The sequence below is a fragment of the Littorina saxatilis genome, linkage group LG1, assembly GCF_037325665.1.
Source record: "Littorina saxatilis isolate snail1 linkage group LG1, US_GU_Lsax_2.0, whole genome shotgun sequence".
NCBI classification, from domain to species: Eukaryota; Metazoa; Mollusca; class Gastropoda; order Littorinimorpha; family Littorinidae; genus Littorina; species Littorina saxatilis.
This window is the reverse complement of record NC_090245.1, coordinates 29,447,366-29,461,277: the sequence shown is the minus strand read 5'-3', so window position 1 is coordinate 29,461,277 and position 13,912 is coordinate 29,447,366. Positions and strand designations below refer to the sequence as shown.

The window sequence follows — 13,912 nt, the reverse complement described above, 5'->3', positions numbered from 1 at the left end:
TGTGTGTGTGATCATCAGAATATATGTGAAAAATCAGCTTTGAGCAATAAGATATATATAAAACTAAAAGTAACTTAGTGAGTGAAACAAAAATGCCTATAGTTACAGCAGTTATTACCAAAATGACACGGGTCTAAGGTGGTTGGGTGTGTTCACGTGAGCTTATATTTTATATTAAAATCAAGATATGGAGTTTTCCAAAGATGGGATTCTGAAACCTATATTTTTACTGAAATAACTAATCCGATGTCTAGTTTAAACCTCCCATTTACCCAAGGAATATGAAATGTACCACTGTCTCAATCAATTTTGCAACTTAGTTCTCTGACTTCCGTTCGTCTCCTCTTTAAGTTTAAGTTTAAAGAAAAAATCGTGCAACTGGATGCCAACAAAGTTCTAAATTTATACTATGACTATGAGAGAAGAATCACACACACTACTGGTGTTTCCAAACACCGGCACACCATTTCCGCGTCGGTAAAATAACGCCATTACTTATCAACTCAAAAAATCATAGTAAACTTGTTTTTCTGTACCTTGATCTACGTTTGACTCGCAGTCTGTTCTTGGATGAGGCAAAAGGATTTGTGCCAGACATGTGTTGATGACTCTACTTCCTTGCGAAGAACATTTCTGATTCAGCCGCTCATATCACCAATAAATAAAATGGAAATATTTATTTCTCCTTCAATCTCCAGTAATAACAACTAAATGTGTTCAATCTTTTGCTTATATTTAAATGGATTTTAAAACAGCGTAATCAGATTATTTTAGAATAGTAAACTTAGTTATTATTGTTGTTGTTTTAAGCAAAGACATCAACCCTCAGATTGGTGGTATGGTGTGTAAACCTGGACCCTCAATGTCACTGATCTTTGTGACTCGTTTATTATAAGAGCAGGTATTCCACGGTTGACCTGGTGTCACAATGTCGATTGAAAGTCCTCACAACCTCGGACGGATTATCATCTTCCATCAGCCTCAAAATGCGACTTGCAAGAGAGTAACAGTACGAGATCATCTCACTTGGTGGAAATCCAGGGCTAACAACGAATCCAAGTTTAAGGGAATGACGGGAGAGGAAATGAAAGTCGGCTGTCATGGAAGCAATGATGCCTTCGCGACTTGGTCATGATAACATTTGTTGAGATGAATGCTGACGCCTTATGTAATGCAAGTTTGTAATTTGCATTATAGCTGATTCTATTTGACAACAACATCGAAGACCAAAATGGCTCAACTGCAGTTTAACAATCAGGTACAAATAATAAATGGAATTCTCGACGATTTTCTTTTCGTGAATCACAGTGATATTTTTTGTCACAGCAGTTGTTGTTGTTGTTTTTTTGTTTGTTTTTTGCGCGTTAATGCGTTGTGGTTTGCTTGCGTTTGTCTTTTTCGATGGTAAGGAAGCAAGAAGACTTCCCTTGGCTTGCATGCATTTAAATACCCTGGACACAGAAGGCCTACACAGAACAGTTGGGCCCCTACCAAACAGTGCAGCCACCAATCACCTACATGATATAATGACCGGAACAACCTATAGCTTGATTCAGTATTTTCAATGCTGCAACAGCCACGGGACTTTCTGAATAAGACTGCAGGACTTTCCAGTTTTTGGATAAAGTGCTCTTCCCGCAACCCCTGATTTTTCTATCACCGTTACCTGTCTACCAACAATCAGTTGCCTATTAAGATTTGTTAGCGAAGCAACAGGGTCAAATTACTTTACCTTCAAACACATTTTGTTGTGGTTGCTCTGAGTCTGATTTCTGCAGTACATTTGCAATGGAAAAAAACAATCTTGATTTTTATCTAATTGTTTTATTATAACCTGAGTATGTGTAATTATGACTGGAAAATGTGACTGACTTCCTGTGTTCTGGCCTAGATAAACACACACACACACACACACACACACACACACACACACAAAAGAATGTTTTGTTCCTCAGACAAGACCAAATAATTTGGATGGATAGATCTGTAACCCTTTTTCTTTAGTGAAGTTTATTTTTTAGTTACACGGGCGCATGTGGCTTTTTATTGGCCAGAAATTGAGTGAGCTGTGTTCCTTGGATGTTGGAGAAGAGTAACTTTCTTTGTAAAGTCTGCAGTCATATTGGTTTTTTTGTGGTGGTTTTTGTTGTTGTTGAAGGGTAAAAAGACCATTCAATAGTTGAGAGGAAAAAATAGGGTCAGTTGGGGAATTTTAAACATTGAAAAAAAATGCCTTGGTCTTATCTGTTTCCTGGCAGAACTGTAAATGAAATTCACAAGAATGTGTGTGTTTTTTAAACTTTGTTTGTATTTCACTATGCCTATTAGTATTTTCTACAATTTTCTTTTCTCTTCAAGCAAATAGATCCATACCTGTGCACTTGCGGACCATGCAAGCGTTTTTGGAGAGACACATTCAGAAGCAGCTCTGACTGCTTGGCACGCACTGGAGAAGATCGTGCTGCAAACAGTGCTACACTGGGTAAACTCAAACCAGACAACTTGGCAACAGTTGGGGACAGAGTGATGGTGCAAGGTCAACCAGGTAGGGACAAACACCATTGTTAAATAAGTCAGTGTTTCAGTGGATAATGGAAACTGAAAAACGTTGCACTTTTACCTTTTGCTGATTTTAATTGACATTTGTCCTTGAATGTTACAGACTAAAGAAGGAGAGAGGGTCTGTGTGTGTCTGTGCGTGATTGTGTTTGTTTTGAACTTGATTGAATTTTACATGGACCTGAAGTGTCTATGCTGCCTTTACCAACAGCTTCAGAAGCAGTGCAATTATTATCATTGTTGTTATTGTTGTTGTTAAATCTGCAGTAAATAGACATGCATGCATTTCTTTATACATTCTTTTTTCTTCTTTTTTAGGTAGTGTGAAATTTGTTGGTTTTGTTGATGACAACACTGTGGCTCCATCTCTGAGAATCGGAATCAAATTGGATGAAAGTGGTAAGCATACACTGCTGGAAGCGTGTGTGTGTGTGTGTGTGTGTAAAAACAAATACGTTTTCTTATCATAGTAAAAAACATAGACTTCAATTCACTTGAGCAATAATTCAAACAACTTTTCTTGCAAAACTGTATTTCTTTTTGAGTTCTTGTACTTGATGTGTTCATTTTCAAACGTCAGGTCTGGTCTGTGATTACCCACTGTTTTCATTTTTAAAGAAGCCACACACACAAAAAACATCACTTTGAGTCTGCATGTATCCACTGTGTGCTTCTTTTGCCTCTACAGTCCATCTGGGACATGATGGTATGTTGAACGGAAAGCGCTACTTCTACTGCACCAACGGACATGGCACCCTTGTTCGCTACAAAGACGTGCAGTCTCTCAGACCTCCTACCAAGAGGCCGCCTGTGAAGGGAAATGCCATGTTCCCCAGCTGGCCAGAGATTTGCAAGAGGAGGAAACAACGAGAAGCTATGTAAGACTTACTTCCAGACTGTAAAAAGTTAACCTAAATACTTGGGGTAGTAAATTTAAAGCATATAAATTACTGAATTTTTTTTTTATAAAAAAGGCTTACTTTACACATTTTAGATGTATTTCAAGAGACTGTTCAAAGTTTGTGAAATGTAAAACAGACAAATTATTAACTTTTTTTAAACGCAAACTTCACATACATATTTCAGATTTATTAACTGCAGAAAGTGTACGTGGTTACTTTGGGTGGGAAATGTAAAACACAGAAATGATCAACTGATTTTCTTGAAGTAAACTGTGTTCCTAGATCTAAGATAGTCTGGTAGAGATGCTGCGGCAAACTTTACTCTTCTTAAAGATGCTACATACAATCCTTTGCAACCGACCAAAACTTTTTTTTGTCACTGTATTTTGAGGGCATTTTGATTTCAGGCTTGAGGAGATGCACAAGAAGAATATGAAAGCAACACAGTGCTCCACAGCCAGACCTCCAAAGCCCCCAGCAATCTCCCCACGCGACAACAGAGCGCAACAGCTGAGACGTGAAAAGACAAACATGACTGTTGACCCTGGACAGTTCCTCATTGTCAGGGATGATCCCTACGATATTGCCTTCAGGGTAAGGACAGCTAACATAATAATGCATCAGTTGTTCTTTGTACAACTAGCCCTGGTGTCAGGAGAGCAAATCTTAAAAAATAACATTATGGCATGCTTGAACATCTGTTTTTGATGTGTCCTTTCTGAAGATGCACAGCTTGAAACAGGTAGCTTTTCCTCTGTTCAACTTTGTCACCAAGACAAACTTCACATCATTTTCTTGGAATATGAACTGAACTGAAGGACCTTTTGGGGCCATTAAAGGTCACTAATAGAGGTCACAAATGACACTGTAATGACATCTTCTCAGAATGCATTTATTTTATTTTATGCTTCTTATATACAAGCTTCAAGTTTGAAAGACAGGTCCAGGACAGTCGTCCTGTTTGACTAACACATCAATTTACAAAGTACAAAATGAAAAGGAAAGTGAACCTAAGAGTCCTGCTGGCCAAGCTGTGTCAGAACTAATTTGTTTAAATGGAATATGCAGGATCAAAAACATCACAAGAAGCGAGAACTGCTGGTGGCCAGCCTGTCTACACCAGAAACGTCCCAGGCCAGCTGGGAAAAAGGACTCATGCAGCAGTGGCGCCGAAAGTACGACGATCCTGACAAAGCCAGCCGCATGGGGGAGACGCTGCTCAAACTGTGCTCTGCCTACAAGGAAGGATTCAAGTACAAGCACATCTGAAGAGCTTGACGCTCTCTTTGTACTGTTGACATGAAGTAGAAGAGGTGCAAGAAAGTACACAAGAAAAGATAAAAAGCTTTAATAACAATTCATGTGGGAGGGGATGGGCAGGATTTTTTTCTGGAGGGATGGCGAGGGAGCGCGCAAGGGGGCACCATGTTTTGCTAGGGACAAAGATGGAGACAGACGAGGATTCGACACGTTTCCAGTTCATTGTTATGGAGTTATTTTGTATTGTTGGCTTTGATGGTTTGTATTTGGACAACAAAATCAAGAAAAAAAGTGCTGAAAATGATTTGATCAAAACCAAAGTAGACGGAAGATATATATATATGTAATGTCCTCCTGTCCATTTAAAAAGCCAAAGTTCTTGTTGTTTTGTGTTATTGTCCAAAGCTGACTTGATCAGTTGTGCTTATTGGCTCTGTTCAAAGGAGCATATACATGTGATAGACTGTGGAATGGAATCATGAATTTGGTAACAGTGTTGTTTGAATCCAGAAACAATGTCATAAATGAATAATAATAATAAAAAACGCTCGCGCTGGACCCGAGTACTCTTCAGACATTCACACACACACACACTCTCTCTCCCTCACTCCTTCTCTCTCTCCCTCTCTCTCTCTCTCACACACACACACACACACACACACACACTACCACATCTCCATTCTAAAACACGCCACGTTCCAAATCAAAAGACGACATTCTATTTTCTTACGTCACTATTCTTGGTTTACGGTACCATTCGGCGGCTTTGCTACGAGTATGGCATAGTCTTGGTTTGCCGAGACCTTGCATCGTTCTATCAGACTGCCTGGCTGGCTGTTGCACCGCGAATTCCTCCCACCGCCAAGTCGTTTTTTTTGTGGTTTATTTCGCATTTAGGTCCCAGGTAACATTATGAAGTTTTAATACGATCAATCGGACCTATTATCAAGTTAGTGTATCAACTTTTGAACGAACTGCGCCCAGTAGTTTCCCAACAATAAGCTGTTAAGTTGAGACACACAGACAGACAGACAGACACACAATTAAAGTCTGCTGGACCCTTGTACTAGCGTACTCGGGGATAATAACAATAATAATAATGAACACTTATTAATCACCCCTTCTCGCCAGAGTTCATGATGTACAATAGCACAACGAACACACACACCCAAATTACACAAGCACATACATAATACACGGGATTGGTTGAGAATGACGGACACTTTGTGGAATGTTGTTCCTGATGAGAGGGGCAGAAACAGAGAAGGGCCATCGTTTCACTGGTCTAATATAGCAAAGTTTGCCCTGAACTCTGCTTGTAACTGTTGGGGGAAAACATATCTATGACACTATCACATGCACACTGTCACACACACACACACATGCACAGACTCTGTGGGTCACTCACACACACTTTGACACTTCAAAATTCAAGCTGGCAACACTTGTTTTTGCAATTTCGATACCAGTGCTTTTTGCTGCTTGGTAAAAACCAAGATTTTGATAGCATCATAATTCGCATTTATGTACTATGCAAAAACGACTGACTGGCTTTGTTTCAATTTTGTAATGATGGCCGTCAAGTTTTCTGTGTTATTTTTCCTGCACAAATGCAGCTGAGATTACTTTTACTCTGTTCATTCTTTCCGATACCTGTACATAGATCTTTCATTGTAGTTAGTAACAAAGTGTGTTGAATTTTGTGATCAGGGTAAACAAAGCAACTACCAAGACTGAGAGAACGGAAATAAAGGGGGGGGGGGGGGGGGGGGGCAAAATGCTCATTCCCACTGAGCTATCTATATATTTACAACAGCTTGCCTAACTTCAAAGAAACAGCTCTTCTACATCCTATTAAATTACGGAAAGAGTTATTCCAGAATTCTGTTTATTTCAGCAGATCGATACAAAAAAGTGAATCTAGCAAAAGCCTTTGAATGCAAAGAAAACCATCAACAGATCTCATTGTTCTCCTGAACACATCCTAAACAAGTGGATCTATTGCTAAAGTATTGAATTTAAACTTAAAGATGTGACAGCTTTCAGTTTTCTTTGAGCCACATTTAGTTTTCAAATATGTACTTTGCATGCTCAACGTTGATCTGAGCAATACACAATGCAAGTGAAACAGCTTACTTCATATTATAGTGGCAGACATCTTTCTTCGGGTTTTTAGAGTGACCAAGCGTCTGCTTTTGTAAATAAGTGTATTGGTACATGTACATACACATGTTTGTTTACAAGTAAGAATATTATAAGATGTTTGGTGGCTTGTTGACAGACCAGCTTTTTTGTTGGTCCAAGGGGACCATATCGTCTTTTGTGTCATCTTTATCGACCAAGGCCGAAGGCCGCGGTTGATAAATATGAGACAAAAGGCGATATGCTCCCCGAGGACCAACAACAAAATGATAGTCAAAATGATAGTCTGACGACAAGCCACCAAACATCGTTTTTGTCATCATTTTGGTTGTGCAACAAAATGCACAATAACCCACAGGGAGGCGAATTTTTAGAATCCAACTCCGGGCCACGTCAAACGTAGCTTGTTGACGCTTTTTTTCCAGTCTGAAAATGTACAGAGCTGCGATCATACGTGTGAGTTCAGTAAGTGTTGAGCATATTTCTTTTCTTTTTAAGTGTTTATGACTTTTCGTTGTGGATTTTGTGATTACAGAGATAAGTTGCAAATTGACCATGAGTCGCCGCGGTAATTATCAACATTGATTGGGTCTTTGTCACTTTGAGAGTGAATGCTTACAATCGTTGTCCTCGGAAACACAAATCCAAAGCCGCGATGGTTCCACACATCAAACAATCAGCCTGATTGGCTTTTACTTTGACACTCCATGTTTCACCTGAAAGCTCAAACCCATTCACCACCTCGAGTTATTGCATGGGGAACATGAGATTTATTTCCCAGGTGTTTGTGAATGAAAACTCGTGAAAATGATGACAATATAAGATGTTTGATGGGTTGTTGACAGACCAGCTTTTTTGTCGGTCCTTCGGCCTTGGTCAATAAATATGAAACAAAAGTCGATATGCCCCCCGAGGACCGACAAAAAAGCTGGTCTGTCAACAAACCACCAAACATCGTTTTTGTCATCATTTTGGTAGTGAGAAAATAAGTGCACAATCAACCCAGGGAGCCATGCTTTGAGACACGGGTTCCGTGCTGATAACCACACGAGTCCCGGTTTGATAACCACTGGCAATCAAAGATGGCGTGTGAAAGCAACTTTCTGTGTTTTTGAGTTCATTAAATGTTGGGATGAATATGTCAGGTTTGAGGATGCACAGTTCTGTAGGTGGAATTTTTAGAATCCAATTCCGGGCCACAAAGCATCGTCACAGTAGCACGAGATAACACGTCAAACTTGTATGTGACGTCAAACGTAGCTTGTTGACGCTTTTCTTCCAGTCTGAAAATGTACAGAGCTGCGATCATACGTGTGAATTCAGTAAGTGTTGAGCATATTTCTTTTCTTTTAAGTGTTTATGACTTTTCGTTGTGGATTTTGTGATTACAGAGATAAGTTGCAAATTGACCATGAGTCGCCGCGGTAATTATCAACATTGATTGGGTCTTTGAGAGTGATCGAATGCTTACAATCGTCCTCGGAAACACAAATCCAAAGCCACGATGGTTCCACACATCAAACAATCAGCCTGATTGGCTTTGACTTTGACAATCCACATTTCACATGAAAGCTCAAACCCATTCACCACCTCGAGTTATTGCATGGGGAACATGAGATTTATTTACCAGGTGTTTGTGAATGAAAACTCGTGAAAATGATGACAACTTCTTTTATTTACACTGTACGTTACTAACAAAAATAGAAATTCACATAGAGCATACTGCTTTTGGCAAGCATAAATGCAGTGACTCCATGAGTAGAGGAATTTAACAGGAACACATAATTTTTAATTTACTATTATACTGCTGTTTGCAAAGTATGTTGTTTTCTTTTACATTTATGTGCAGCTAGACAAATTTAGTCACAGCTGCTTTCAGTTCAGCGATTAAACCTGCACATGTATATGAATACTCAACATATGCAAACAGTATTTGCAAACCAAAACTATATAGTAATTCAGGAAAACAGACATGTCCATTTTTGTTTTATCTCGGTGGTACCGTATTAGGAGTCTTGTTAAGTGTCAAAGGCCTGGTGAAAACAGTCCAGCTCACTATCTCAGATCTGGCCTGGCTTTTACACTGGGGATTTTTTGGCTGTATCTGTCTTTTCTGTTCTGTGATATGGATGAAACAAATAATGAGCAGTATTTGCCCCTTTCTTTCCCCCCCGCGGGTTAGGGGGAAGAATTTACCCGATGCTCCCCAGCATGTCGTAAGAGGCGACTAACGGATTCTGTTTCTCCTTTTACCCTTGTTAAGTGTTTCTTGTATAGAATATAGTCAATGGTTGTAATGATTTTAGTCAAGCAGTATGTGAGAAATGTTAAATCCTTTGTACTGGAAACTTGCATTCTCCCAGTAAGGTCATATATTGTACTTCGTTGCAAGCCCGTGGAGCAATTTTTTGATTAGTGCTTTTGTGAACAAGAAACAATTAACAAGTGGCTCTATCCCATCCCCCTCCTTTCCCCGTCGCGATATAACCTTGAACGGTTGAAAACGACGTTAAACACCAAATAAAGTAAAGTAAAGCCCCTTTCTTTAAACTTTGTCATTTGTTATTAGTTTGCATTCCATGACATTTGATACAATATGATGTTTTAGAGTGCCTTCAGTATTACTGGTGATCATTTGGTATATATGTTGCGTGAGGGATGATGGTTAAAAGTTTGATATAAATCATGAACACCCCATTTTGTTGCTGCATAAGTGTGTGTGTGAGATTGAGAGAGAGAGAGAGAGAGAGGGGAATATTCTGTGTGCATGTTTGTGTGCGTTTTAGTACATTTAGTACAAACAGTATGCAACATGTATTTCAAATTTGCTTTTATTCATGTTCATACATGAACAAGTTTTAAACAATCACACGATCAAACAATAACACGCCCTCATTTACACCAATTTCCCTTTCCCATGCATACATGTACCACAGAAAGTTCACTAACATTACTTTATCAGCAGAATGTGGTGAATTGAATCTAATATCATCTCTTTTCGGCAAGGAACAATTCAACTCTTGTTAGGCGATCTGAAAAAAATAAGAGGAGAAACTAACAAACAAACAAAATTATCAACAAGCAAGGAAAAAGAACAACATCTACAACTGAATGTTAACATGAAGAAAACAATCAAAATTGATAGCTAGTGAGTTACGAAACGGTAACAATGAAAACTTGACTCATCTCAACACTTTTTATGTCAAGCCAAGAGGAGTCGAGATGCCCATTTTGTACAGGCAAGAATTGCTTGCTTACTTTGCAGGAAAGCGAGGGTGTATGTACCTTGAAACTATTTCGTGCAAAACAGGCAAGAAATAAATGCGATTGGTTGATACTGAAAGAGTTGTCTGCACTTGTGGTTGAACAGTCATGAACAGCAGCTATGTTTTCTCGCATGGCGAGCACTCCACAGGGCTGCATGCTCCCGCCAAATTCTACCTTTCCTCGTTGCAAGTGGTGCCCAAGAAACGTTACTTCCTAGCTTCACTCACCATATCTCGCTCCTGAGAAATGTGGGTCAGTTTTCATAAATCTGTTGTGAAGAAAACAGAGTAACAGAAGCAGCACTCGAGCATGAACACAGCCACACCACTACACAGAGGAATGCCAATGTTAAAAAGGCTGATGTGAATAACTAATGTGAGTTTTACCTTTCAAAGTGCTCAGCATGACGTCACCTCCTTCTTGCCACATGTGTACAAAATGTTGCGAGCCCACCCCTTCATCAGTTAATGCTGTCTTCAGCAAGTGAAGCTTGCACAAATATCTTCATCAGGTTAAGGATTAAGCCGTATGATTTGACAATGAACATATTTAGAAAAATTCTTGAAATTACAATCAGAATTTTTACCACTGAATCAGGTTTAATGTTCATAAAACATTACACCACTAAAGAAAATGACCTGTGTTTTAAATTACAAGTTGATCAGTGTGTGTACAAATTACAAAGACTACACTTTCAACAAGGAGCTGTGAAGGGGCTGGGGGTAGAGGAGGCAAGGAGTGGTGAAGATAACTCTGTTAAGCCTGTTCTCTCACTGCTCAACTAAGTCAATGCATGTCAAAAGACCTGTATTGTTTCCCACGACAATGCCAAAAACATTAGCATGGGTGAAACTGATCAGAATTTAAAATTAAGGAAAATGAGGCTGGGGTCCAGGGGCCGCCTAGGCCCTGGTGGGGTGCAGGGGCAACGCCCTGCTAGGGGGCCCAGGTTTGCCCCCCTTAAGAAAACGAAAATTCAGGCTTTTAAGGGTAAAAGTAGGCCTCTCCTGGTATCTCAAACACACAAATTTCCACATTAAACAATCGTAACAAATGCCAAGCTGTAGCCCGATAATTCGCGCGCTTAGTGAAACAAAGACTAAGCGATGTCCGGTCACTGTGTTAGGGGAAATACGGATCGGATCGCCAGAGAAAAAAAAGTTTGTTTTTTTTTCCAAAGATTTTTAAAATAAAGAATTCCTTATTTGACCAATTTCATTTGGCGGATTTCCGCCCTGAGGCGGAAAAGTTTCACCCATGCATTAGTCGCAATTTTTTTTTTTAAACATATTTTGTACTGACTGTAGCCGATTCCCCGCATTAGTATAGAGAAAATTAGTGCAAACATTATTTTATTCATCCTCTCTTATTTGGTTATTTTCCGTGACAATAATTAGCCGAAGGATACTGGTTGTTCAGTAGAATGTTGATCTCTTCAAGCCATTCTATCATTTTTGCCAAAGGAGGAACGGTTGGAGTGGCCACAGTGAGAATCCTAAAGTCCAGAGCTGATGAATACTTCTGCAGTAGGCTTGCTGATGACTCATAGTGTTTGTTTACCATTTCTTGCTTTTCTTTAAGGGTGTATCTGAAACAAGCAAACATAACACCTACAACAAATCACAACTCAAAGTGCACCAGAGCATCATGGTACAGAATATAACCGTAAAAATAAAACCACTTTATTGTCCATTAACCCTTAGGCTGGTTGTCGCGACATATGTCGCGCTACTTAACATATACTGTCACCTGGTTGTCACGACATATGTCGCGCTACTGGCTCAGTCTGTTTGGTCGGTTCCGATTACCTCCCATGGATGCGAAAACCTATATGACCGTTTTTCTTTATTTTTGTCTCTGTTCATTCACCAGTGGCTATGTAACATGTGTAACAGAATTGCACCAGTGTAAGGCTTAAAATGAGTACTGTACATTAAACAATGGGCGCAACGGCCTAATTGATAAGACGCTGGCCTCCCAAGCGGAAGGTCATGGGTTTCAATCCCAGATGGGTTGAGGATGGAGATTTTTCCGATCTCCCAGGTCAACTTATGTGCGGACCTGCTAGTGCCTTATCCCCCTTCGTGTGTATACGCAAGCACAAGACCAAGACCAAGATCAAGTATGCACGGAAAAGATCCTGTAATCCATGTCAGAGTTCGGTGGGTTATAAAAACTGGAAAATACCAACCATGCATCCCTCGAAAACGGTGTATGGCTGCCTTAATGGCGAGGTAGAAACGATCATACACATAACAAGAAGAGCAAACGCTCGATCGAGTCACTTTCGCAGTTCTGAATATTATATGAGGCATCAGATGGACAGGAAGAAATTGCTATTCACAACACAATGAGTCACGTTCACATAAAATTTGAGCCCGGTCACTTTTATAGTTTCCGAGAAAAGCCCAACGTTAAGTTGTGTGTTGCCGAACAGAAAAGGCTAGTTATCTCCCTTGTTTTTCTGATAACGTTCGTAAAAGGCTACAGATGTAAATACTTTGATGTAAAGAATAATCCTACAAAGTTTCAATCACATCCGATGAACTTTGTCAAAGATATAAAATGTCTAATTTTTCCTTTGACGCTGACCTGTGACCTTGAAAAAGGTCAAAGGTCAACGAAACCATCGTTAAAGTGTAGAGGTCATTGGAGGTCACGACTAAACAAAATATGAGCCCGATCGCTTTGATAGTTTCCGAGAAAAGTCCAACGTTAAGGTGGTGTCTACGGACGGCCGGCCGGCCGGACAGACTAACACTGACCGATTACATAGAGTCACTTTTTCTCAAGTGACTCAAAAACCTTGAAAGTTTTAGCCATTGAACGAAGGAGAAGAGTACATTACACAAAGAGGACAGATTTTGTCTTTGTCTTCAATCTGTCTCCCCACTCCAAAAAATAAAGTCGGCACAGAATGTTTAACATCAAATACAGCTACGTCAGTCCGACTTTAAAAATCTATCAAAGAAAAACATGACACTCTCATTTTACAAAGGCTGTCAGCTTAAAAAAAAAACATGCACCCACACATACAAATAACACACAATAAGCATGATAATGAACAAAAATCACAACTAAACCTCCCGCAAAACATTATCAACAACAACCTAAACTGCACACGTTTCTTTAATCTGCAGCTTATACAGTAATAACAGCCAAAAAGTGCATCTCACATTCGCCTTTCCAGTTCCTCCAACTTGGCAGTGATCTCCAGTTCTATTTTTGCTGTTAGATGCACTTTCGCGTCAGGAAAAGACGCCATCAGTGGAATAGAACCACCACTCAGAGATTTGCAACACTCTAATTGTTCAATCAAATTGGCCACAGATGTCACAATAGGCAACGTATCTGTTATCATCGTTTGCAAAGGGGTGCTGCAAGAGTGAACAGTCTTGAAAGCTTTCTGTAGATTTCTTTCAAGCGCCAAACGACCTTTTTTGTCACTTTCATTCATCACTTTGTTTTACTACAAACAAGAATATTTCTCAATCTCTGATTTGAGAGGGGGAAAGATCGGGTCTTAACGTGAAGAAGTGCAAACACGTAAACTGTGGAGTCTTGTCTGGGGATGACGTCCAAGTCATGCTGATCAGCATCAACCGAGAATCTTTATTGAACGAACAAGAAACAAAGTAATGCTACTTGGTAGTTTGACAGCATGGAACAGACGAATGTTTTTCAATTCCGGAAGTTGTCATGTAAGTTGTGTCCCCTGCCAATGACAATATGTCGTAAATAAAGGAATTTTAGGTCCAAATTTCAACTATTCAACCATAATG

General features: G+C 39.6%; 3 protein-coding genes across 3 annotated transcripts in view; 1 reads left to right on the top strand and 2 right to left on the bottom strand.

Annotated features, from left to right (window-relative positions):
- LOC138966437 (probable phospholipid-transporting ATPase IIB) overlaps positions 1-648 on the bottom strand; it is a 75,886-nt gene extending 75,238 nt beyond the window's left edge. The window contains exon 1 of the mRNA XM_070338680.1: positions 537-648. Within this exon, the coding sequence (XP_070194781.1) occupies positions 537-598 (62 nt within the window). The 5' untranslated portion in view covers positions 599-648. The remainder of the gene's footprint in view (positions 1-536) is intronic.
- A 413-nt stretch (positions 649-1,061) lies between these two features.
- On the top strand, positions 1,062-6,490 carry LOC138966312 (uncharacterized). Its single transcript, XM_070338497.1, has 6 exons — positions 1,062-1,258; positions 2,359-2,545; positions 2,878-2,958; positions 3,248-3,437; positions 3,869-4,055; positions 4,530-6,490. The coding sequence occupies exons 1-6, from the start codon at positions 1,232-1,234 to the stop codon at positions 4,728-4,730; spliced, it is 873 nt and encodes a 290-aa protein (XP_070194598.1). The 5' UTR covers positions 1,062-1,231; the 3' UTR covers positions 4,731-6,490.
- A 3,186-nt stretch (positions 6,491-9,676) lies between these two features.
- Positions 9,677-13,824, bottom strand: LOC138966318 (AFG2-interacting ribosome maturation factor-like). The gene is made up of 4 exons (XM_070338508.1): positions 13,307-13,824; positions 11,539-11,718; positions 10,517-10,632; positions 9,677-9,895 (listed from the first exon to the last, which is right to left on the bottom strand). The coding sequence occupies exons 1-4, from the start codon at positions 13,585-13,587 to the stop codon at positions 9,852-9,854; spliced, it is 621 nt and encodes a 206-aa protein (XP_070194609.1). The 5' UTR covers positions 13,588-13,824; the 3' UTR covers positions 9,677-9,851.
- Between the last annotated feature and the right edge of the window lie 88 nt (positions 13,825-13,912).

Coding starts and splice junctions, on each gene's coding strand:
- LOC138966318 (XM_070338508.1), bottom strand. CDS start 13,587: ATGAATGAAAGTGACAAAAAAGGTCGTTTGGCGCTTGAAAGAAATCTA. Junction 10,633..11,538: donor AACATTCTACTGAACAACCA/GTATCCTTCGGC, acceptor AACCTGATGAAG/ATATTTGTGCAAGCTTCACT. Junction 9,896..10,516: donor CATGCTGAGCACTTTGAAAG/GTAAAACTCACA, acceptor TATTTTTTTCAG/ATCGCCTAACAAGAGTTGAA.
- LOC138966312 (XM_070338497.1), top strand. CDS start 1,232: ATGGCTCAACTGCAGTTTAACAATCAG. Junction 1,259..2,358: donor AACTGCAGTTTAACAATCAG/GTACAAATAATA, acceptor TTTCTCTTCAAG/CAAATAGATCCATACCTGTG. Junction 3,438..3,868: donor AGGAAACAACGAGAAGCTAT/GTAAGACTTACT, acceptor TTTTGATTTCAG/GCTTGAGGAGATGCACAAGA.